Source organism: Gobius niger, assembly GCF_951799975.1.
Source record: "Gobius niger genome assembly, chromosome: 11".
NCBI classification, from domain to species: domain Eukaryota; kingdom Metazoa; phylum Chordata; class Actinopteri; order Gobiiformes; family Gobiidae; genus Gobius; species Gobius niger.
This window is the reverse complement of record NC_136862.1, coordinates 2999713-3025286: the sequence shown is the minus strand read 5'-3', so window position 1 is coordinate 3025286 and position 25574 is coordinate 2999713. Positions and strand designations below refer to the sequence as shown.

The following is a 25574-nucleotide window of genomic DNA, read 5'->3' as shown; positions in this document are numbered from 1 at the left end:
GACAAAAATGTGACAAAAATGCGACAAAAATGTGACAAAAATGCAACAAAAATGTGACAAAAATGCAACAAAAATGTGACAAAAATGTGACAAAAATGTGACAAAAATGCAACAAAAATGCAACAAAAATGCAACAAAAATGTGACAAAAATGTGACAAAAATTCAACAAAAATGCGACAAAAATGTGACAAAAATTCAACAAAAATGTGACAAAAATGCAACAAAAATGTGACAAAAATGTGACAAAAAAATTACAAAAATTCAACTAAAATGTGACAAAAACTCAACAAAAAAATTACAAAAATTCTACAAAAATTCTACAAAACTGTGACAAAAAAAAAGACAAAAAAAACTACAAAAGGTGACAACAAAGCAACAACGTGAGGAAAAAGGTCAGTTTTGTGGGTCTTAGCTTTCAAATGAGGTGTTATAGCCAAAGAGGACAGAGTGCATTTGGTTTAGGCGGGTGGTAAGAGGTTTAAAAAAAAAAAACCTCTTTGGAGCCAGGCTTTGAGGCAGTGCTTGGGACGTGCAAAGTCTCCATTGGAATCGTCTTCACAAAGTTTCTTTTGGAGCGACTTCCTGGTGGTATTGCATGTAGGTCAGCTCCTCGCCATGTGGACCAAAGAGAAGCATGTCCTCGCCCAGTGGGATCACCTTTGCAGTTCATACTAGAAATCAAAAGGAGAAGTTTGATGCTAACGTCCCAACCTTTTCGCCCCATGTACCCCTTGAGACATTCATTAATGCTCCGAGTACCCCCTCACTCAAAGGTCCTGCAAAAATCGTAACAAATCAAGCAACTGAAAATGGATTATTCAGTGTTTAGTAGAGTGTAATGTTCAAAATACAGCAAAAATACTCTCAAAGTCAAGCCTTTTACTACTACTAACTTTTCTTTGAAAGTAATATTGAAATCATCTCTTTCCCCCTTTTTAAATCTGAGGTCAGTCCAAGTACCCCCTGCCAAGTGCTCAAGTACCCCAAGGGGTCCCCGTGTTTCTAAGGGAAACACTGCCTTAGAGAAACACAGAAATCAGAAGTCATTCCTCGTCATACTTTAGTATTGGGTCCGGCTTCTCCATTCATTTGTAAGAGGATAGAACGCTCAAATCAAACATGTCGTTGTACTGCATTCTAAGGAACTGGCTCAGATACATTTCTGCACGTGTTTGCCCAGATGTTTTCTGTTGTGTCCATTTTGTTTTTTCATACATCCACGTTTTCCACAGTTCCTCCGTTACTGCAACGTGAAAACTGTGAATGAAGTGAAATACTCGATCAGATAAACATCTCAATTTGAGCAAAATAATCCACATTTTAGTTGTCTTGACTGGTTAAGAGTTGTTGGGCATTTGTCCTAGATTATGTCACTTGTTCTGAGATGTTTCCGACTCGTTTCGATACATTTCGTCCTTATTTCAGGTCATTTTCTTTACCAATGGGGTAAGAAAATTGGTCTTATCTCATTGGCGATTTTACTTTCTTATTTCAAGCGAGATTTACCTCAGAACTGGTCTGAAATGTCCACAAACAAGCAAAGTAAACTTGGTCCAACAGGAAAAGTGTCTAAATGAGTGAAAACCGCTCAAAACAAGAAACATTTCCTCAGTTCATTTAAGCCAATGCCTGATGTTTTGCAGTGTGGTAGAACATGGTTTAAAGCTCAGTAAAGTCGATGGTACATGAGCTCCTCGCTTTAATCCTCTCCCCTGCGCTTTGAACGCCCACTCGTCCTAATCCCGGCGTTTTGTCTCTGTTTTCAGGGTGAAGGCGAAGAAAGGCGTGAACCTCCTCCAGACCCGGTCCCTGAGCGCCCAGTGGAAGGTGGACTGGGAGGTGCAGTCCGGGGCCAAGCACTCCATCAGCACCATCCAGGTCACGCGCAACCGAGGAGCCAAGCCGGGGTGAGTGCAGGGGGGGGAACGGGCAGACAGGGGGCGCCAGACCGAGGAGCCGAGGTGGCGTGGAGGAGGGAGGGGCCAGGGTGTGGAGGAGGGAGGGGCCAGGGTGTGTGAGACAGAGGCGGGTGATACACGAGGAGGCCTTTTCACACCGATAATCTGGTCGGAAAGTGTTAGAGAGGCACCGATACCACTTTTTCTAAAACCGATTCAAACGAGTACTTTGATTTAAGTACTCGCCGATACCGATATGAGTACAAGGCATTTTCTTCAACATTCTTACTTTTTCACAGCAGATTGGTTTGTAATTAGTGAATTTACTCATTAACATTTCCTTAAGTAAAGTAGGCGACACATTTAAGAGCAGTTATATTAGAATTGTGCTGATGATATTTATTTACTGTCCATCATAGACAGAAAAGCCCATGTCCTAAAGCTCCCAGTGCCTGAGCTTTATTCATTTATGTGTTTTTATTTAACAATAGTATTGAGATGTTACTTAAATGGTCTCTTTTCGTCTTTACTTCAGCTCCTGTAGATTTTCTCGTGTGTTTGTAGTAACTTAGCGAGTAGCTACAGCGTTTTCATTGTTCTGCTGCAGCTCATTTTCCCTCAATATAAACATGCTGTATGTCTTTAAGTTGGATTTTCTGAGGACTTTTTAGTCGCTGGGTTAGTTTTTCAGGTGAATAAACCCCTGGGCTTAAAACGGCGTCAGAATGGCCAGAACTGCTAGCCGCGAGTTAGCATCGTTAGCCTGTATGTTGTAAACTCTGCAGACGCTGCAGCACGAACAACATTTAGCTCTGGTTAAATCCAGCTCAGACTCTGGTTTAGAGAGCGCAGTCTGTAATAAAGTCAGCTCTATCTGGATCGGGGAGTCTGGTCATCTCTGCTGAGACGCTGCCTCTGCGACCCGGCCTCGGATGAAGCGGAGGTCTGGTGTGGACCGAACCGTCAGTCGTAGATGCCATCTGTGGCGGTTAAGCCAGTTTTGCCCAGTTACATTTGTACGAGCTGTGATTGGCCGAGTGTTGACGGCTGCTATATTAGAGGCAGAGCTTTTCTACTGTGTTTTTGAGTTATTAAACTCTACATTTGGCTTCATCCCTTGTGCTGATTACGCTCTGTTTGATCTACGAGCCAGAAAAATATCCAAACTTCTTTGTGACATAAGCAGAAATAAAAAAGGCGACAGGACTGAGAAAACAATTCAGTCGCCTGAGACGACCACCGCACAGCGTTAGCATTTGTTTGACTGGATTTACTTCTAAAGATGCGCTACAAGTATTATGCACACGCACGGTGCCGCTCTGGGGTTTGGTCTGGGTTCAATTCAATTCATTTCAGTTCATATTGTTTTTTATTGGAGCGTCTGAGTTCCTCAGAGTTCAGCACAGTAATCAAAGCCAGAGAGAGATACGTGCACAGGTGAATAAGTGAGTAAATATGGTGGATATGATGCTCAAAAGGACTAGGAAGAAGCTTCAGCTTGTTAGCTCCTCCCCCATTTTGTACTTAGCCAATTACATTTACTTAAGAATATATGACACATACTGTAATTTCTCTAATGCTGGCCTGTATTCCATATTCCATTCTCTGACAGAGGCCGGGTTCGCGGCTGGCGGAGGCAAATTAAAAAGAAACTATAGCGGTAGAAATATTCCCCATGTTAGGAATTTGTCTCATACTGGTGTAAATGAAAACTCACGTGCAGGAAGTAACAAACGGGAACCCGGGCCGAGGGGGACGCTGCGGAGGAGCTGATCCCAGCGTAACTTTGACACAGATTTAGCCACTTTTCAAACCTCCTGTGACTTTATTTGGAAATAGGGAAACAAATGTTGTGTGACCCTCCAGGGTTTTAATAAAGTCTCCATCGCGTCTTCAAAGCACGTCCAGCTGCTCCGTGTGCAGGTCAGTCCCACGCCTCAAAATAACTCCTCCCATCAGCGCGAGCGTCTCGTCTTCTCTCGGGTCAGTCTCATGATCGATCACAAACACAAACGCTCCGTCTAAACTCGCCTTTTACACAAGATGACAACAAATAATCCGGTCCGCGGTAAAAACGAAACAGAAACCTGCAGTGACATTGATGTCAAAGCTCCGCTAACGGCAACGAAACACTTCCTGTTGTCCCGACAAAATAAAAGGCGTCAATGTTCCAGCCGCTGGGAGAGGGTTTGAAATGTTAATTAATAAATGAACCTAATATTTTAGGTGCAAATGGACACAAATCTCGTTTTTCTTCATTTTCCTGGTCGTCCGTTTTGCTCGAATATAAATAAAGGCCTGTCTCTAATTGTGGCCTGGTTCCAATAAATTTGATCATTTGTTCCTTGATTCAGGTTCAGGGTTCAGATCGTTCACCGCTACCTGCCCCCCCCCAACAGCTATAAAATGGAAAAAAAATGAAGGAAAACATGCAGTATATGGTTTTCAGTTTTAAATGTGCCTGTTTTTACTTTTCACCTGCAGCGTCTCGCCTCAGACGTGTCACAGATTTAGTCGACTGAATTCAGCTCACGTTTTCCTCGGCTAAAGGTTGACTCAAAAACAATCGTCGGACTGAATGAATTCCAAAGTTGGTAAAAAGACGACCATAAACGGCTCCCTCCCGAGGCGTCTTAAATCCCGTCTGAAAGGAGAAAACCTACGGCGGCTTTAGAGGCTGCGTCGCGCCTCGATTGATTGTCCCAGGCCGTGCGAGCAGAGTCACGCCTCTCCGCTCTCCCGTTATGAAAGAGTATTGCTGTGAAATTGCCTCACAAACGGCCGCGTTTAGACGAGCGCCTCCGCGGATCCCGCCGTAGATTGGAGATAACGGGGAACGCTCCCGACGCCCCCGCGTGGAAGTGCTCCCAGTGGGACGGGGCTCCTCCGTAACTCGCCTGCCTGCGCTTTCAATAACACGGCCGTAAACACCCGGCCTTTACATGAAAGACGGGGGTTTGTTTTTCTCCTTGTTCCTCGTATTTACGGCGTCGTTTAGCCGGGGCAGGAGTGTCGCTTGTTAAACCTGGATGGGCTGACCGTTACATGCCTGGGAGGAGGATACTGATGTTGTTCAAGCTCCCGCTCTGACCTTCTCCCCTCGTCCCGTCCCCCGTGGCCTTTGGAAACAGAGCCACATGAAAAGATATGAAGCTAGTCTCCGTCACATTCAGCCTTTGGTTTGTTTCTCCTGACAAGGCTGATGTTTCTCCCCCAGCCCTTCAGAGCAACTTTTCGAGTCTCAAGCTCTTGTGGCGACGTCACAAGAGCTTGAGATGTTTCTGTGAGGTCCCTGCAATGTCTGCGACTCCTGTTGGACACCAAGGAGATCTCAGAGGTCACAGAGGCACAACTGAGAAGACTTCAGGGGCGTCACTGTCACTGAAGGGCCTGTCTCACCCCAGGAGAGTCGTGGAGATGTTGTGGAGATGTGTTGTCTCTCATACAAAGAGTCTATCTCACCGGCCGAGAGACTAGTTGGAGACGTTTATTGTGTCATGTTCCGGGCATTTGGATGCAAGGTGACACAAGGGGGCGCCCTTCCAACCTTCTCAGTGTAAATGTGAGTTGACTTTCTTCAGAGTGAGACACCATGAGTGACAGTAACATGAGGCTAAATACAGTGAGCTCTTTGTTTCCAGTAAAAAGGCTGAGGCCTCATTGCTCTTCAGTCACAGACTGAGAAGTGAAGAAGGAAGTCATGGAGCTTCTGCTTTAGACAGAACTTCAGACTCAATCATATTCGGAAACTCCAATATGTAAGTAAAAACATAATATATGGAAATGTATTATTACAATTTCAATTCCATTTTTTTTTTATTTACTCTCATTCTAAAAAAAGAAAAAAAAAAAAAAACTCAGGTCATTTGTATCTGCTGTAGGTCATGTGTGCCCCAGTTCCTCTGAGTCGTGGTGGGTCGTGGTGGACCGTGGCAGATGTGGACAGGACTGTGGTAGATCTACTTTAACTTTGGAGAAAATAGTTACTATAGAAACTGTTGAAGAAATGAACCTCACGAGCTTCTTCTGTAACATCTGTCCACATCAGTCCTGCTGCACCACGACTCAGAGGAACTGGGTCAAACATGACCTACAGCAGATACAAATGACCTGGGTTTGTTTATTTGTTTGTTTTTAGAATGAGAGTAAATAAATAAATCAAAAAAATTGATTAGATACAGGATTTTCAAATATTTTTCTTTTTTGAATTGTAATAATAAATTTCCATATATTATGTTTTTACTACATATTGGAGTTTCCGAATATGATTGAGTCTGAAGTTCTGTCTAAAGCAGAAGCTCCATGACTTCCTTCTTCACTTCTCAGTCTGTGACTGAAGAGCAATGAGGAAACAAAGAGCTCACTGTGTTTAGCGTCATGTTACTGTCACTCATGTCTGACCTAAAGTCTGACTCTGAAGAAAGTCAACTCACATTTACACTGAGAGGGTTGGAAGGCGCCCCCTTGTGTCACCTTGCATCCAAATGCCCGGAACATGACAGCGGGTCTAAATGACCCGCGAAGGCCAAAAAAAAGACAAAAAATCAATAAAAATGTCCCAAAAAGAAAAAAAAAAAGAAAAGAAAAAAACATAAAAAAGGTGACACAACAACAGCAACAACGCGAGGAAAAAGATCAGTTTTGTGGGTCTTAGCTTTCAAATGAGGTGTTACACAGGCCTATATAACGGCCAAAGAGGACAGAATGCATTTGGTTTAGGCGGGTGGTAAGAGGTTAAAGAACTTCATCACTTCTTAAGCAAACTTTGATCTTCAGTGATTCCCAAAACAACAAGAAGAAACAGGAAGTCCCCCCGTGTCACTGTCTTTGCCCCGCCCCCTCCGCCTCTGTGCGTTTGTGGCTTCGATCCTGGCCTCGGTTCAGTCCAGGTTTGACAGAACTTGGACCCTTTAATTGCAGACCTTCGCGCTCACTCTTCAAAGCTTTGCTCGGCTCGGGTAATTGCTGCCCACTCTCTGCATTTGTTCCACGGTCCATGAAAAGATGAGCTAACCTTCGTGTCCAAAACAATCTGCCAGTGTTGCGCAACGCCGGGATTCAAAAGTTTCGCACGAAGAGAACAAAGGAAGCTGCAAAAGTCACGGGCGCGGCTTTAAAGGGGAGTGTGAATAATTAAAGACTCGCCAGATGAGTCCCTAACACGGAGCGAAGTGGGAAACGGCAACATCCGCAACTCAACATTTATGTGGTCAGTGACGCAGTGAACACAGTACTGTACTTCAGAGGAGCTGTACTTTACTGCAGTAGTATTTGTGTCGAGGATTGATCACTTTTACTACATTTCTACAAAAGTCCATGTGTTTGTCCCTGTGGTGTTGCCGTAAAGGATTCAGGCGCGATTTTTGTGTTTTAGAAGTTGCAAAGTTGTTTTACAAAAGGCTTACTCTTCATCTGGACTTTTTTTTTAACCTCTTAACTTCCACCTGAACGGATCCCATTTTCTCCAGTTTGGCTTGACCCTAATCGAAAAGCTTCTTTGGAAAAAAGCACCAAAACAACCACAAAAAATTAGAAGAAAACAAGGATGTAAACGCAACAAAAATGTGACAAAAACTCAACAAAAATGTGACAAAAATTCAACAAAAATGTGACAAAAATTCAACAAAAATGTGACAAAAATTCAACAAAAAAATTACAAAAATGTGACAAAAATGCAAAAAAAATGTGACAAAAACTCAACCAAGAAGTGACAAAAATTCAACAAAAAATGCGACACAAATTCAACAAAAAGTGACAAAATTTCAACCAAAAAAAAAAAAAACTCAACAAAAGTGACCAAAATGAAAAACACAACAACACACAAAATAAGGTGACACAACACAGCAACAAGGCAAAAAATTGACGAAAAATGTATGAAAAAGTGGCAAAAAGTGACAAAAAAAATGACAAAAAATGTGACTAAAAATTACTAAAAATGTGATAAAAAATTGCTAAAAATGTTACAAAAAAATGACAAAAATTTAACAAAAAAATGATGGAAAAAAAAAATCTGATGACGTGAGGAAAAAGATCCTCTCGGTTCAGGCGGGAGTTAAGAGGTTAAATACAAAGATAAAAAGAAGACTGTCCAGATGAAGAGTAAACCTTTAGATGATGATTGAGGACAATCTTTGCAAAGTAATTATTCAAACCACTTGATAACACTTCATATTCCAGCCGCAGGTTCAGTGTAAGTACAGGTGATTACACATTAAAGGGCAGGGTTTAATAACTGTTCAAAGAGTAATAAAGGGATACAAGGTGTAATAAAGGTGCCGAGTGACTCACTGTATACAGCCCATGCTCAGAGGCATTAAAAAGCATTAAAAGTCTTTCAATCAGGCCAAAAACAAGCTTAAATGTCATTAAGCATTAAATTGAATTAGCGCTGAAACAAGTAATTGATGAATCGACAATGAATAGTTGTCAACTATTCAATTAATCGTTTTCTGGTTTACACAAACTCCAATACATCGAATGAATTTTGACATTTTTTTTCTTTCTTTTCAAACTTATAGAGTGTTTTTACATTTACATTTGTGCCTCAGGACAATCATCCAATCAGAAAGCAGAATTAACTCCATTCTTATTGTTGCCGGTTCCTATAGTTTTAAACCAGTTTGGAAATAAACTTCCTGTCTCCGGTAAAGTCAGTGCCAGTGCAGCTTCCAGTCGTTAAAGCAGTTTTTAGCTTAGAAACTATAGTTACGGTAAAAGTATTGTGAATAAAAGCTTTGTGGCTTCAAAAACACATGTTTATCCTTCATGGAAACAGGATAAACCTTCTCTCTGATTGTGAGTCTCTGAAATAAACCTGTTCTGAAGTTTGTATTATGAGGCTTTTAAATGGGACGACATGAGCCGCCAACTTCTTACCTCGGAGCCTTTATACACTGCGTTCCAAATTATTATGTAAATTGAATTTTTGTGTCAAAAAGGTAAGAAAAAAAATGTCCCCACAAGGCTGTGACGTCAGTAAGGGGGTGGTGGAGTTATATTTTGTCATGAGGAGAGAGCTGGTCGGCCCCATGTCCTGCTGTAAAGAAAACCTCTGCATCACTGGCATAAAAGGAGAGAAGCTCATGATGTGGACCCCTCCTCCCCTGACTTCAACCCTATTGAGAACCTTTGGAGAAAAAAAAAAACATATATGAGGGTGGGAGGCAGTTTTCAACCAAACAGCAGCTCTGGGAGGCTATTCTGACATCCTGCAAACAAATCCAAGCAGAAACTCTCCAAAAACTCACAAGTTTAATGGATTTAAGGGGACACACGACAGGCAAAACTAACTTCAGGTTTTGGGCCAAATTGGTCTCTGAACATACAAGCTTTCACCCGGAAACCAAAAATATGCCTAATCTTCAAAACAACATGTGTAAATATTGCGCTGATTCAATGTTCTCCCATAGACTTATATGGGACAATGCAATTTCAAGGGCCTTTTTCTCAAAACACATTTTACCGTCATTGTAGCGACACTATGTCCACGTCAGTCGGACCTAAAGACTTGACATTTTCTAGCCTTGTAAGTAAGTAAGTACGTAAGTAAGTAGTAATGTTTATTTATATAGCACCGTTCACAGACAAAAGTCACAAAGTGCTTCACAAAATACAAAATAGAAATACAAAGTACATTTACATTAACAGTCACAAAAAATGTGGTCATGAAACAACCCCTATTCCACTGAAATTCAAAATACTTTCTGAAACAAGTAGGTTTTCAGTTTACTCTTAAAAACATCAACATTATCAAGTAACCGCAAGGAAAGCGGAAGATCGTTCCAGAGCGTCGGCGCGACCACCTGGAAGGAGTGGTCTCCTCTGGTCTTAAAACGAGTGCGAGGGACCATGAGGAGGTTCTGATCCTGAGACCTCAGCCTCCGAGAGGGTATACGGACACAACAAGTCTTGGACTGAACAATATTTGTACGATTTTTTCAGAGGGATTTTTTATTATTTAATCCCTAAGCCCCATTTATTGAGTTTTGAATTTCAAAAAATAAGGCTAAAATTTAATTTTGTACAAATGTTTCCACTAAAAAACAGCTTATTTTAAAACTAAACAAGAAATCCAAAATCCCCTCTGAGAAAGTCTTGGCAACTCATTCATCAATAAAATGAAACCATAAATTTGAATGTAGCTCTATCCATTATTCAGATTTCGTCGCCAAAAAAGATGGGAATTTTGGGGCATTTTTAGGCATAAAACACCTTGTTCTTATAAGAAAAGATAAAATGACAGAAAATGACAGAAAACTTGCAATGTATTTTTTTTTCACATTTATGCCAGTGATCGACAGCAAAAGTTTCAAATTGATATCTGTAAAAAATTAAAAAAAATCCTATATACCTGCAGTGTCTCGCCTTGAGTTGCCTTGTGTACGAAATGCGCGGTATAAATAAAGTTGCCTTGCCTTGCCTTAAGAATTTTGAAGCTGCTTCACACAAGGACTCCTATGGTAAAATATAACTTGACCTGTTAATATTTTTTTAATTGAAATATCTTTTGATTTCAGTAAGTATGACCTCCTAATGCTACACATTCAACAAATGACCATTTTCAGTGAATTACAAGCTTTAAAATGTATTGAAATGATGAGTTGCAGAATAATTTGGAACAGTGGATTTTGAGTTTTTTACTATATTTATTTTTGAAAAAAATACTGTTTTCACTGGGAGATTTTTTCAACCATATTTAAATGATCCTCGACCAGTTAAAGACTTGAAAATTATGCTGACTCTCATTTAGAAAATCTTAGAAAAATGTCATTTGCATAATAATTTGGAACGCGGTGTAGAAACGCAGTGAGGCAGAACGTTTTATATGATTCTTTCAAATGGAGAAAATGTGATACGGACGTTCTCAAAACAAATATACACGAGTAAAATACAGGAAGTCAAAAACACGATGAGGTAAATGTGCTCCCTAGCGTGGGCCTTGTATGACGTATGTGTTCTGTGTTTGTGCAGGGACAGCGAGGGGAGCCTGGAGCTGATGCAGCTGGACTTCGAGATGGAGAACTTCACCAGCCTCTCCGTGACGCGGCGGATCAACTGGAACATCGACTACCCCGGCCAGAGCCCCGCCCCCGACGCCGACAAAGTGGTGACGGAGCTGACGGTGGTGCAAAAGGACATCCAGGCCATCATCCCCATCGCCATGGTGAGCGGAGACCGTCACAGGATCACTTCAGCCATCGAGCCTGGAGCCGACGGTTCACCGGGCCTGTTTAACATCACATTTTAGAAGATCATTATCAAAACATGGTCAAAAGTTTGGAGACACTTTTCATGTCATGGCTTGGCTCGAGCAAAGGCGCCATGCGGACCACTCACTGAGCATCCACATCCATTATTCTAATCATCCAAATCTAATAGAAAATCGAGATTTATCAATATGGGAAATGAGGTTTAACCCCTTAACTCCCACCTGAACCGAGCACATTTTCTCCAGTTTGGCTTTACCCCAATCCAAAAGCTTCTGGAAAAAAGCTGTGAAAATAGACAAAAATGACAAAAATGTGACAAAAAATGACAAAAATGTGACAGAAAAATGTGACAGAAAAATGTGACAGAAAAATGACAAAAATGTGACAAAAAAATTACCAAAAATGTGACCAAAAAATTACAAAAATGTGATAAAAATCTGACAAAAAATGACAAAAATGTGATAAAATGTGACAAAAAATTGATTTAAAAAATGACCAAAAAAATGACTAAAAATGACTAAAAATGACAAAAATGACAAAAAAACGACAAAAAAATGATGTAAAAAATGACTAATAAAAGACAAAAGAAAAGACAAAAAATGACCAAAAAAATGACAAAAATGTAACAAAATGTGACAAAAAATGACAAAAAATTGATTAAAGAAAACAGACGAAAAATGACAAAAATGTGACAAAAATTTGACAAAAAATGACAAAAAAAATGACAAAAATGTGACAAAATGTGACAAAAATGTGATAAAAAATTGACCAAAAAAAGGGCAAAAATGTGAAAAAAAATTATAGAAGTGTGACAACAAAGTGAGAAAATATTGACAGAAAAGTGACAAAAAATTGATGAAAAAGTGGCAAAAATGTCACAAAAATGTCACAAAAAATTGATTAAAAAATTGACAAAAAATGACGAAAAAATGACAAAAATGTGACAAAAAATTGATGAAAAAGTGGCAAAACTGTCACAAGAAATTGACAAGAAATTGACAAGAAATTGACAAGAAATTGACAAGAAATTGACAAAAAAAATGACAAAAAATTGACAAAAATGTGATAAAAAATGACAAAAAATGGATTAAAAAAATGACAAAAAAATGACGAAAAAATGACAAAAATGTGACAAAAATTTGATTAAAAAATGACAAAAAAAATGACAAACATTTGATTAAAAAATTGACGAAAGACTGACAAAAAAGTTACAAAAATGAGTTGAATACCCAACAAAAAAATGGAAAAAGGTCCTCTCGGTTCAGGCGTGAGTTAAGACGTTAATAAATCCATCCCTCTGCTCCGTGTGCTCGTGTAAACCATCATCACGTGTCGTCGTCTTCTTCTCACATGGATCAGCCTTCGTCCTCTGACCACAGCGAGAGGCAGAGCATCGATCTGATGAAATGTGCTGAAAGACGCCGGCTGAAAGTGACCGTGCAGAGTTCTGAGTGTTTCACAGAGCTTCAAACCCGGACTCCAGCGTGAACCTGTGCTGATGTCTCCACAGGACACCGAGATCATCAACACCGCCATCCTGACCGGCCGCACCGTCGCCATCCCCGTCAAAATGGTGTCCATCGAGCTGAACGGCGGCGTCAACGACGTCTCCGCGTTTGTCCAGTGCAAGTCGACGAATGAGGACATCGTGAAGGTACGAGAACCGCGGGTTACTGTCAGAGAGAGAGGTCGAGAACAGTGGGTTACTGTCAGAGAGAGAGGTCGAGAACTGAGGGTTACTGTCAGAGAGAGAGGTCGAGAACTGAGGGTTACTGTCAGAGAGAGAGGTCGAGAACAGCGGGTTACTGTCAGAGAGAGAGGTCGAGAACAGAGGGTTACTGTCAGAGAGAGAGGTCGAGAACAGAGGGTTACTGTCAGAGAGAGAGGTCGAGAACAGAGGGTTACTGTCAGAGAGAGAGGTCGAGAACAGTGGGTTACTGTCAGAGAGAGAGGTCGAGAACAGAGGGTTACTGTCAGAGAGAGAGGTCGAGAACTGAGGGTTACTGTCAGAGATAGAGGTCGAGAACAGTGGGTTACTGTCAGAGAGGGAGGTCGAGAACTGAGGGTTACTGTCAGAGAGAGAGGTCGAGAACTGAGGGTTACTGTCAGAGAGAGAGGTCGAGAACAGGGGGTTACTGTCAGAGAGAGAGGTCGAGAACAGAGGGTTACTGTCAGAGAGAGAGGTCGAGAACTGAGGGTTACTGTCAGAGAGAGAGGTCGAGAACTGAGGGTTACTGTCAGAGAGAGAGGTCGAGAACTGAGGGTTACTGTCAGAGAGAGAGGAAGAGAACAGCAGGTTACTGTCAGAGAGGGAGGTCGAAAACTGAGGGTTACTGTCAGAGAGGGAGGTCGAAAACTGAGGGTTACTGTCAGAGAGGGAGGTCGAAAACTGAGGGTTACTGTCAGAGAGGGAGGTCGAGAACAGCGGGTTACTGTCAGAGAGAGAGGTCGAGAACAGAGGGTTACTGTCAGAGAGAGAGGTCGAGAACAGAGGGTTACTGTCAGAGAGAGAGGTCGAGAACTGAGGGTTACTGTCAGAGAGGGAGGTCGAGAACAGTGGGTTACTGTCAGAGAGAGAGGTCGAGAACAGAGGGTTACTGTCAGAGAGGGAGGTCGAGAACAGGGGGTTACTGTCAGAGAGAGAGGTCGAGAACTGAGGGTTACTGTCAGAGAGGGAGGTCGAGAACAGTGGGTTACTGTCAGAGAGAGAGGTCGAGAACTGAGGGTTACTGTCGGAGAGAGAGGTCGAGAACAGCGGGTTACTGTCAGAGAGAGAGGTCGAGAACAGTGGGTTACTGTCAGAGAGAGAGGTCGAGAACAGAGAGTTACTGTCAGAGAGAGAGGTCGAGAACAGTGGGTTACTGTCAGAGAGAGAGGTCGAGAACAGAGGGTTACTGTCAGAGAGAGAGGTCGAGAACTGAGGGTTACTGTCAGAGATAGAGGTCGAGAACAGTGGGTTACTGTCAGAGAGGGAGGTCGAGAACTGAGGGTTACTGTCAGAGAGAGAGGTCGAGAACTGAGGGTTACTGTCAGAGAGAGAGGTCGAGAACAGGGGGTTACTGTCAGAGAGAGAGGTCGAGAACAGAGGGTTACTGTCAGAGAGAGAGGTCGAGAACTGAGGGTTACTGTCAGAGAGAGAGGTCGAGAACTGAGGGTTACTGTCAGAGAGAGAGGTCGAGAACTGAGGGTTACTGTCAGAGAGAGAGGAAGAGAACAGCAGGTTACTGTCAGAGAGGGAGGTCGAAAACTGAGGGTTACTGTCAGAGAGGGAGGTCGAAAACTGAGGGTTACTGTCAGAGAGGGAGGTCGAAAACTGAGGGTTACTGTCAGAGAGGGAGGTCGAGAACAGCGGGTTACTGTCAGAGAGAGAGGTCGAGAACAGAGGGTTACTGTCAGAGAGAGAGGTCGAGAACAGAGGGTTACTGTCAGAGAGAGAGGTCGAGAACTGAGGGTTACTGTCAGAGAGAGAGGTCGAGAACAGAGGGTTACTGTCAGAGAGAGAGGTCGAGAACTGAGGGTTACTGTCAGAGAGAGAGGTCGAGAACAGGGGGTTACTGTCAGAGAGAGAGGTCGAGAACAGAGGGTTACTGTCAGAGAGAGAGGTCGAGAACTGAGGGTTACTGTCAGAGAGAGAGGTCGAGAACTGAGGGTTACTGTCAGAGAGAGAGGTCGAGAACTGAGGGTTACTGTCAGAGAGAGAGGAAGAGAACAGCAGGTTACTGTCAGAGAGGGAGGTCGAAAACTGAGGGTTACTGTCAGAGAGGGAGGTCGAAAACTGAGGGTTACTGTCAGAGAGGGAGGTCGAAAACTGAGGGTTACTGTCAGAGAGGGAGGTCGAGAACAGCGGGTTACTGTCAGAGAGAGAGGTCGAGAACAGAGGGTTACTGTCAGAGAGAGAGGTCGAGAACAGAGGGTTACTGTCAGAGAGAGAGGTCGAGAACTGAGGGTTACTGTCAGAGAGGGAGGTCGAGAACAGTGGGTTACTGTCAGAGAGAGAGGTCGAGAACAGAGGGTTACTGTCAGAGAGGGAGGTCAAGAACAGGGGGTTACTGTCAGAGAGAGAGGTCGAGAACTGAGGGTTACTGTCAGAGAGGGAGGTCGAGAACAGTGGGTTACTGTCAGAGAGAGAGGTCGAGAACTGAGGGTTGCTGTCAGAGAGAGAGGTCGAGAACAGCGGGTTACTGTCAGAGAGAGAGGTCGAGAACAGTGGGTTACTGTCAGAGAGGGAGGTCGAGAACAGGGGGTTACTGTCAGAGAGAGAGGTCGAGAACAGAGGGTTACTGTCAGTGAGAGAGGTCGAGAACAGGGGGTTACTGTCAGAGAGAGAGGTCGAGAACTGAGGGTTACTGTCAGAGAGAGAGGTCGAGAACAGAGGGTTACTGTCAGAGAGAGAGGTCGAGAACAGGGGGTTACTGTCAGAGAGAGAGGTCAGGAACAGCGGGTTACTGTCAGAGAGAGAGGTCGAGAACAGCGGGTTACTGTCAGAGAGGGAGGTCGAGAACAGAGGGTTACTGTCAGTGAGAGAGGTCGAGAACAGGGGGTTACTGTCAGAGAGAGAGGTCGAGAACCGAAGATTCATCCACATTTGCTCCGGCTCACGTAGAACCCACAGTTTTGGGATCATCAGTTTTCTGCAGTGAAAATAATCGCTTCATATCTGATCATCGGGTTATCCGATTACTCCTCTTATCTGATTCCTCGGCCCGTGTAAACGCAGCCACTGAGAAAGTCCTAATGAAAAACCCACCGCCTGGAACAACTGTGTCCAGAGAGGTTTCAGGACGGAGGACATGTGAAGCCTTTTCTCCGACTGTGAGGCTTGTTTGTGAGGCCCCGGAGCCCGGAGACTCCGAGGGGCCCCCGGGGACCGCGGCACACGCCTAATGTAGAGCAGATTCGATTGTGTCTGTGCAGCACAAAATCAATACGAGTCTATAAAGCTCTGTGTGCGAGGGAGAGAGCGCTCCGGAGAGAGGAGACCAGCTCCACAGGGTCGATGTGGAGCGGCAGCCACTTCTCCGGCAGTCTGCCCCCTGGTTACTGTAGTTGTAGGTGTGTGAGAATATGCAGGCCCTGTACGTAGTTCTCCTGGTAGTGGAAGGAATTTGTTTAGTCCGGCTTCAGTCATTTGTAAAGGTGGACATTAAAGCTTTCTGTTCCCGTTGGAGAACTGTTGGGCTGGTTTTTGTAGTATTTTAGTCTCTGACCGTGTAAAGTGACCCCTGTAAATTGTAAAGGTTGATATGGGTTTTACTAAGGCCGATACTTTCTCTTCGATCTTTTCTTCTTCGATCTTTAATCCTGTTTGTGAAGCTTGTAAACTGTATAAAGTGTCAGGGTTGAACGTTGACAGCAGGAGGCGCTGTAATAGAGGCAGAGGACTGATTTATTCAGGACATTCATGTTTAGTAGGTTCTTCAGATGGAGCTTGTTTTAAAGACAAAAATGAGCAGATTCCAGAAGAAAAAACGTTGAGTCTGTCTCGTATGGCAGTGGTGCCCAAAGGGAAGTCCAGGGGCCAAAAGATAAAATAAAATACGACTTTATTGATCTCACAATGAAGAAATTCACTTGTTCCATTCAGCTCCTGGAAACACTCAGGGTGTGCAGGACTGAAAGAGCTGCTCAGCTCTTCTACAGTCCCGTGCAGTGGGTGGGAGGTGTTGTCCATGATGGAGGTGAGCTTGGCTAACACCCTCCTGTCCCTCACCTCCTCCATAGAGTCCAGGCGGCAGCCCAGGACGGAGCTGGCCCTCCTGTTCTTGTCCCGCTCTGTGCGGCCCGGGGCTCAGCACACGGCAGCGTAGTGGAGAGCAGAGGCTCCACAGAGTCATATGAAGTCCTGAGCAGAAGGACCTCACTCTCCTCAGAAGGTGGAGGCGACTCTAGCCCTTCTTGTCCAGTTTATTGTTGAGGTGAACACAGGTACTTGAAACTGTCCACCTCCTCAGTGTCCTACCCCTGATGTTCAGCGGTGTGTTTGTGAATGCCCATGTTTAGATGGTGAAGAAATGACCCTCAAGCTTCTTGTGGAATCGGTCTCTCAAACTTAGCGTTTATTTATAATAGTGAAAGGCTTTACTTTGCTCCATCTCTGGACTAATAACTGACCAAACGCTGCTGCCTCGTCCTCGTCGTCCTGGCAGTTTTTCCACTGTCTGAGTCTGCTCCAGAACAGGACAAATATTCCCTCAGACTCTCAGTTTTTTCCCTCCACAAACACTCACTTTATATAATGTTTCCCGTCTGATCTAACCTGAGTGTTTTCCTCTTTCCCCGTGTCAGTCGTAGAGGTCGATAACATCTTTAAAACGTAATGATATTTGCCTCACAAGGTCAGGGCCGTAAAGCGGACGTAAAGGTTTCCACAGGTGCGAGTAAATCATTTTTAAATCTCACTGTCGCTCCGGTCACGTGTTCATGTTGAATCCATTAAAGATCGGAAAGTGAGTCCGTCTGATGAGGCCGGTGAAGGTCAGAGCTTTATGGTCCGTCTGTGAAACATGTGTCCGTTCATTCTCAGTCTGAAAACACGGAAACAGTCCATCGATCAGCTGGACATGAAGGCGAGACACTGAAGGGGAAGAAAATTAAACAAAGTCATTTCTGTCAGAGGAAACCAGCGTCAAAACGCCGGGAAAAGTAGTCGGCAACAACTCCATTTCCAGAGCGGAGTAAACACAAGGACGTGGAGTAAACCGATCAGGGGTGTTGTTAGCAGTTCAGCGTTAATATTCAAGCAGGTTAACCTCTTAACTCCCGCCTGAACCGAGAGGATCTTTTTCCTCACGTCATCAGATTTTTTTTCCATCATTTTGTTTACGTCAATTTTTTGTAATTTTTTTGTCGAATTTTTATCAAATTTTAGTACTTTTTTTAATTAATTTTTTGTCATTTTTTAGTCAATTTTTTTATCAAATTTTTGTCATTTTTTCATCAATTTTTTATCAAATTTTTGTCATTTTTTCGTCCATTTTTTATCATTTTTTTTTCCTTTTTTTGTCACATTTTGTCCCAGTTTTGTCATTTTTTCCAATTTTTAGTATTTTTTGTCATTTTTTTATCACATTTTTGTAATTTTTTTTATCACATTTTTGTCATTTTTTTGTCACATTTTTGTCATTTTTTCGTCAATTTTTTATTAAATTTTCGTACATTTTTTGTAATTTTTTTTGTCACATTTTTGTCATTTTTTTGTAATTTTTTTGTCACATTTTTTATCAAATTTTTGTCATGTTTTTGTCATTTTTTGTCACATTTTGTCATTTTTTCGTAAATTTTTTGTAACTTTTTTTGTCAAATTTTTGTCATTTTTCTGTCACATTTTTCGTCAATTTCTTGTGACATTTTTCTGACATTTTTGCCCCTTTTTCATCAATTTTTCGTCAATGTTTTCTCACTTTTTGTCACATTTCCATCATTGTTTTCGTCTCAGTTTTGTTGCTATTTTCACAGCTTTTTTCCAGAAGCTTTTGGACTGGGGTAAAGCCCAAGTAAAGTAAAGTAAGGGGTTAATAAAGTCACAGATATTGTTGAGGTGTTTTACCACTAATTGGAAAAATAACTCTCGGCTCCCCCATGCACCATTAATTTGTATTATTTGTATTGATTTATGTAAATGTCTTATGTATTTTTATGTCTTAGGGACCAGGTCTGTGAATTAGCTGTTAGCTTTATGACCCATGAGCCCATTGGTTATTTGTAACAACGATTCTTGTTCTGGCCCGATCAAATAAACATATAAATAAAATAAAATCAGTCGGTTGTTTTAAGGGGACAAATAAACAAACCTTATTGCAGAAGAAAGGCTGATCAATATGAGAAGGAAGTGTGTTGTGATGTATCTTCATCCAAAAGGCTTCGTCAGCAACACTAAGGTTCAGCTAAGACTAACACCACACCCCTCAGACTAACACTACGCACCACAAATACATATTTTAACCTTTTACCTCCCGCCTTAACATTAACGAGTGCATTTTCCCCAGTTCGGCTTTTTATTATTATTTTTTTGACTGGTATCGTCAGCAAAAAGAACGGTAAAAAGGCAGTCGTAGAAACAGAAGCAAAATCATTAATGTAAATAATAAATAATAATGGTCCCAAAATTGAACCTTGTGGTGCACCATACTCCACGGAATTCCTTTTAGATTCATGTTTTTTTTTTATACTGGGCTTTACCCAAATCTAAAAGCTTCTCGACTGGAGATCAACAATGTAACGCCTCATTTGAAAGCTAAGACCTACAAAAGTGATGGAAACTTTTCGTCACGTCGCCACATTTTTTTCATAATTTTGCGTTTTTCTCACATTTTTTTAGTTTTTTTTTTGATGATTATCACATTTTTGTCATTTTTTTGTTTAATTTTTGTTTAATTTTTGTCACATTTTTGTTATTTTTTTGTTGAGTTTTTGTTTCATTTTTGTTTCATTTTTTCTCATTTTTTGTTGAATTTTTGTTTTTTTTGGTTGAATTTTGGTTGAATTTTTGTTGAATTTTCTCTCATTTTTTGTTGAATTTTTGTAGAATTTTTGTAGATTTTTTGTTGAATTTGGTTTTTTTTTGTTGAATTTTTGTCACTCTTTGGTTGAGTTTTTGTCACATTCTTGTCACATCTTTGTTGTTTTTTTGTCCGTGTTTTTCTCATGTTTTCATCCTCTTTTTCTCGCTATTTTGATGCTTTTCGTTTTAGCTTTTAGATTTGGGTAAAGGTCTTGGTTTGGTCTATTTATCATTCTGACTTTAAAACTAGGATGTTGACCTCTGACCCCCGCCTTTTTACAAGTGCATTTTCTCCAGTTTGCCAAGACCTACAGAACTGATCTTTTTCCTCACATTGTCACTTATTTGACTTTTTGTGGCTTTTTCATCCTCGTTTTCGTCTCATTTTTGTTGCTGTTTCTCAGACGTTCATCGAGATCACTAATCAGCCGGACGTTTTCATTTCCTGGCGTATTTGTCCGTCGTGATCCGCATTCCTTCTCCGGGGGCAGAGGTTCTCGGTGTGAGTGGGGGAGGAGGTGGTTCTCGCTCCGGCGGCTCTGAAGGGCTCGGGGTAAATGAGTGAAGAGCGGCTCGATGGCGGAGTCGGTGAAGCGGGGCCACTCGATACCGCCGCGGACCCGCAGCCCGGCCGCGCCTTTAATGGACGCTGAGAAACGAGAAGAGACGGGCACCTGAACGCACCGCCTGTTCCTCCCCCCGGGCCGCCCGCCTTCACAGTCACTTCAGGGCAAAGTGGGTGATTTACGGAACGGCGGCCGCTTAAGGCGAGGCGCTGCAGGTGAAAACGTCGATTTTTTCAGGCCGTGGTCAATGAGGTTTTGAGCTCGTGTTCTCTGCTAACGTCGCAGTTTTAATGTCAGAGTAAATACTGGACCAAACATTTACTTTGTGTATTTATGATTTATGATTGACTAGCGAGGCGGAGATTTATCCAGGAAGTGACTCCAACATGTGTCTGTTTCCCACAAATACTGACATGTTTGGTATCCACGTGTAGCACGAGATGGCGCTGTAATCCAAATATGGTCATTTCCTTTGTGGGGAAATATACCCAGGGCCAGGGGCGGACTGGGACTGAAAAATGGCCCTGGACTCTGACCAGCCTGACCCAAATTAGCGTAAATGCGACACTTCCACAAAGACATGTTTTAACCTCTTACCCCCCGTCTTAACCCCTTAACTCCCACCTGAACCGAGCACATTTTCTCCAGTTTGGCTTTACCCCAATCCAAAAGCTTCTGGAAAAAAGCTGTGAAAATAGCGACAAAACTGAGACAAAACAATGATGGAAATGTGACAAAAAAGTGAGAAAACATTGACAAAAAATTGATGAAAAATTGATGAAAAATTGGCAAAAATGTCACAAAAATATCACAAGAAATTGACAAAAAATTGACAAAAAAAATGACAAAAAATTTGATAAAATGTTTTCGAAAAAATGACAGAAATGTGATAAAAATTTGACGAAAAAATGATGAAAAAAAAAGTTACTAAAATGAGTTGAATACCCAACAAAAAAATGATGGAAAAAAAATCTGATGACGTGAGGAAAAAGATCCTCTGGGTTCAGGCGGGAGTTAAGAGGTTAACTGAGAGCATTTCCTCCAGTTCAGCTTTACCCCAGTCTAAAAGCTTCTTGACTGGAGAGCGACGCCTCATTTGAAAACGATGACCTACAAAAGTGACTGTAAGTTTTTGTCACGTTGTTGCTGCATTTTTGTCATGTTTTTGTAGTTTTTGTTGTCAATTTTTTGGTCACTTTTTCTGACTTTTTCATTGCCTTGTCGTCTGGTTTTCCTCACTTTTTCTTGGCTTTTTTGTTGCTTTTTTAGATTGCTTTGTTGTCGTGTTTTCATCTCTTTTGTCATGTTTTGTTGTTTGTTGAATTTTTGTTGAATTTTGTCATTTTTTTGTTGAGATTTTGTTGAGTTTTTGTCACATCTTTGTTGCGTTTACATCCTTGTTTTCTTCTCATTTTTTGTGGCTGTTTTAGTGCTTTTTTCCCCAAGAAGCTTTTTGATGAGGGTAAAGCCAAACTGGAGAAAATGGGATCCGTTCAGGTGGGAGTTAAGGGGTTAAACAGCTCAATCCTGATGATTTGGTTCACTTTTGAGCTCAGCCAGTTGTTAACCTCTTACCACCCGCCTGAACCAAGTGCCTTCTGTCCTCTTTGGCCATTATATAGGCCTGTGTAACACCTCATTTGAAAGCTAAGACCCACAAAACTGATCTTTTTCCTTGCGTTGTTGCTGTGTTGGGTCACCTTTTTATGTTTGTTTTTTTTTTTTTCACATTTTTGTTGAATTTTTGTTGAATTTTTGTCACATTTTTGTTGAATTTTTGTTGAAATTTTGTTGAATTTTTGTCATTTTTTTGTTGAGTTTTTGTTGAAATTTTGTTGAATTTTAGTTGAGTTTTTGTTGAATTTTTGTTGATTTTTTGTCATTTTTTGTTGATTTTTTGTTGATTTTTTGTTGAATTTTTGTCATTTTTTTGTTGAGTTTTTGTTGAATATTTGTTAATTTTAATGTTTTTTTGTTGAATTTTTGTCACATTTTTGATGAATTTTTTATCCCAATTTTGGTGGATTTTTGTCACTCTTTGGTTGAGTTTTTGTCACATATTTGTCACGTTTACATCCTTGTTTTCTTCTCATTTTTTGTGGCTGTTTTGGTCCTTTTTTCCCCAAGAAGCTTTTTGATTAGGGTAAAGCCAAACTGGAGAAAATGTTATCCGTTCAGGTGGGAGTTAAGAGGTTAAACAGCTCAATCCTGATGATTTGGTTCACTTTTCTGAACGAGAACAAAGTCAGTCAGAGTTTGCTTCTTCAGACTCACTGCTGCAATGCCTTTTCACCACTAGATGGCGCCTGTAAGCCCAGCGACACAGTGCGACACAGTCAAATTTGAATTTTTACAGATTTCATTTTTGAAGTAAATCAAACAGACCCTTAAATATGTTGATAATCTCATGTATCATCGTTTCTAAACTGCAGGTTCCGGTGTAAGAACTAAAACAGCGGCGCTTGAACCGGCTGTGCCACGTTACGTAAAAACCCGAGTGTCGTCTGTTTTGCTCCGGAAACAGCCCCAAATATCCAGATCCCGTTTTGAAACACGGAGCTGTCACTTCGGCTTCATCGCCTCCGACTGAAGATGTTTATTTAGCTGGTTATTAATATCCCCGACAGTGCTAAAGCTGAGGAGAGGATCTGCGGGTTCGTGACTGAGGAGGTGAGCGCCCCCTGTGGGTGAAGCAGAAGCAGAGAGAGCTTCTCATTTACGCTCGACAGGATGTTTTATGTGTTTGTTTTGTTTGTGCTGCGTCAGATCCTTCGTTTTGAATCTGAGCTGACCTCTCTGTGATCGTCACATCTGTCTCATTATCGTGTCGAACCAAGACTCGTGTTGCTTTACAAGGTCATTACAGCGGCAGCTTTTATTCTGTCCCTTTTATGTTGGTGATTAAATAACAACATAAAACATCTCAAAGTGTTTTTTGAGATTGTGAGAGCAAAGTAAAAGTGTACGTGGAACTTCGGCACAAGCTATTCTGGAGCTATTGCTAACGCTAAAGGATCTGAATCTGCTACTTTAGCCATCACAAAGTAAAGTGTAGGCATTTATATGATATACTGCACCTCTACCACTATGGAGCACTCATATTTGTGAGAAATAAAAGTCCTACAGACGCCGAGTTTGGCGTCTGTAGGACTTATATTTCTCACAAAAATGAGGGACTACAGTGGCTACTTCGTTGCATGAGTGGAACAAAAGCCTGACCCTGCACTGCCTGGAGTACCCCAGTGTCAAAAAATAGACAAAAACACCATTAGTTTTGTAGTTCTTAGCTTTCAAATGATGCGTTACACTGGCCTATAGGCGGTAAGCTCCAGTCGAGAAGCTTTTAGATTTGGGTAAAGCTGAACTGGAGAAAATGCCCTCAGTTAACCCCTTAACTCCCGCCTGAACCGAGCACATTTTCTCCAGTTTGGCTTTACCCCAATCCAAAAGCTTCTGGAAAAAAGGTGTGAAAATAGCGACAGAACTGAGACGAAAACAATGATGGAAATGTGTGAAAAAAGTGAGAAAACATTGATGAAAAAGTGGCAAAAATGTGACAAAAAATGACAAAAAAAGACGAAAAAATGATTAAAAAATGGGACAAAAAATGACCAAAAATTTGACCAAAAAAGTGACGAAAAATTGATGAAAAAGTGGCAAAAATGTCCCAAAAAAATATCAAAAATGTGACAAAAAAGTGAGAAAACATTGATGAAAAAGTGGCAAAAATGTGACAAAAAATGACAAACATTTCATTAAAAAAATGACAAAAATGTGACAAAATGTGACAAAAATGTGATAAAAAATGTACGAAAAAAGGACAAAAAATTGATAAAGATTTGACCAAAAAACAACAAAAATGACAAAAAATGACGAAAAAAGTGACGAAAAATTGATGAAAAAGTGGCAAAAATGTCACCAAAAAATATCAAAAATATGACAAAAAAATGACAAAAATGTGACAAAAAAATGACCAAAATGTGACAAAATATGAAAAAAAATGACCAAAATGTGACAAAAAAATGACCAAAATGTGACAAAATGTGACAAAAATGTGATAAAAAATTTACCCCCAAAAAAATGACAAAAAATTGACAAAAAATGACAAAAAATTGATTAAAATTTGACCAAAAAATGACAAAAAAGCTACAAAAATGAGTTGAATACCCAACAAAAAAATGATGGAAAAACAATCTGATGACATGAGGAAAAAGGTCCTCTCAGTTCAGGCGGGAGTTAAGAGGTTAAGGGATCAGAGGTTTATAAGGAGAAAACTAAATGTCCACATTGACCCCTGTGTGAAAAATCAATACTAAACCAATTCAAAATCTCTTCTTGTCTCTGATTGGCTCACGTCTCACCATCAGACATTCAGGGTTGTACTCGTCGGCATGGTAACCACACGGCGGGACCTGCAGCCTGTGGTGTCTCCGTGTTGTTGTTGTGAGTTGTGTAACACGCTGGGCCCCTCAGTCTGAATCCTCCACACGTCCACGGCTCGGCCCCCCCGGCTCCGAGCGGATAAACTGCGCCGGCTAATGGTGAGTCAGGAGCTGTTAGCGCTGCAGAGGGTCACGTCCCCGCGGGGCCCTCACGCCGGCGCCCGCCACATGCCACCAGCTCCGGCTAATGTGGCTAATGCGGCTAATGCGCTGTGGCGTGTTCACAGCAGCAGATTGTCTGGGAGGAGACTCTTCACAGGACAAGCGGGGGCTGATGTGGAGCAGACTCTCTCTCTCATTATTCACAGGCCGCTCCTCTGTCCTTCTGCTGAGCTGACCCCCACCCGCTCACATTACGCAGGGCAGGACCAGCCACTTCATCATCATGGAGCTGGGAAAACATTCCTCACACAGTGCTCAGTTATTAGCTCTCCTTTACATCTTAGTGTTCATGTCAGACTCAAAAGTAGTGAGCATCGATGGTCACCAAACAATAATAAATTTTATTTATATTGCACTTTACATTTCAGTGAAACCTCAAAGTGCTACAACAGAATAATAAAATCTGATAAAAACAAAAAGAACATTCACATAGTAAAAACAACACAGCAAACAAACAAATTAGTCTGAAAAGGCCTTTAAAAATAAATGTGTTTTTAGGCCTTTTTTAAAGGCCTCAACACTCTGGGGAGCCCTCAGGGACTCTGGCAGGGCATTCCAGAGTCTCGGGGCAACTGCCTTAAAGGCCCTGTCGCCCATTGTGGAGAGCTAACCAAACGGGTCAAAATAGACCACAATGCATTGCGAGAGTCGGAGAAGAGCCTGACAGCGACAGGTCTTTGAACTAAACAACACGACTGAAGTAAATCAGCTGTTTCAGTCGTGTGTTTCGTATTTCTCATGAATAAACGACCAAAATATAAACGGTTACGGTGAAAAGATGCTAACGCTAGCTGCT

General features: G+C 41.7%; 1 protein-coding gene across 1 annotated transcript in view; it reads left to right on the top strand.

The window, feature by feature from the left end:
• tmem132e (transmembrane protein 132E) overlaps positions 1-25574 on the top strand; it is a 191436-nt gene that overhangs the window by 103034 nt on the left and 62828 nt on the right. Inside the window, exons 3-5 of the mRNA XM_079565569.1 lie at positions 1768-1908; positions 10870-11062; positions 12619-12762. Of these exons, the coding sequence (XP_079421695.1) occupies positions 1768-1908; positions 10870-11062; positions 12619-12762 (478 nt within the window). The remainder of the gene's footprint in view (positions 1-1767; positions 1909-10869; positions 11063-12618; positions 12763-25574) is intronic.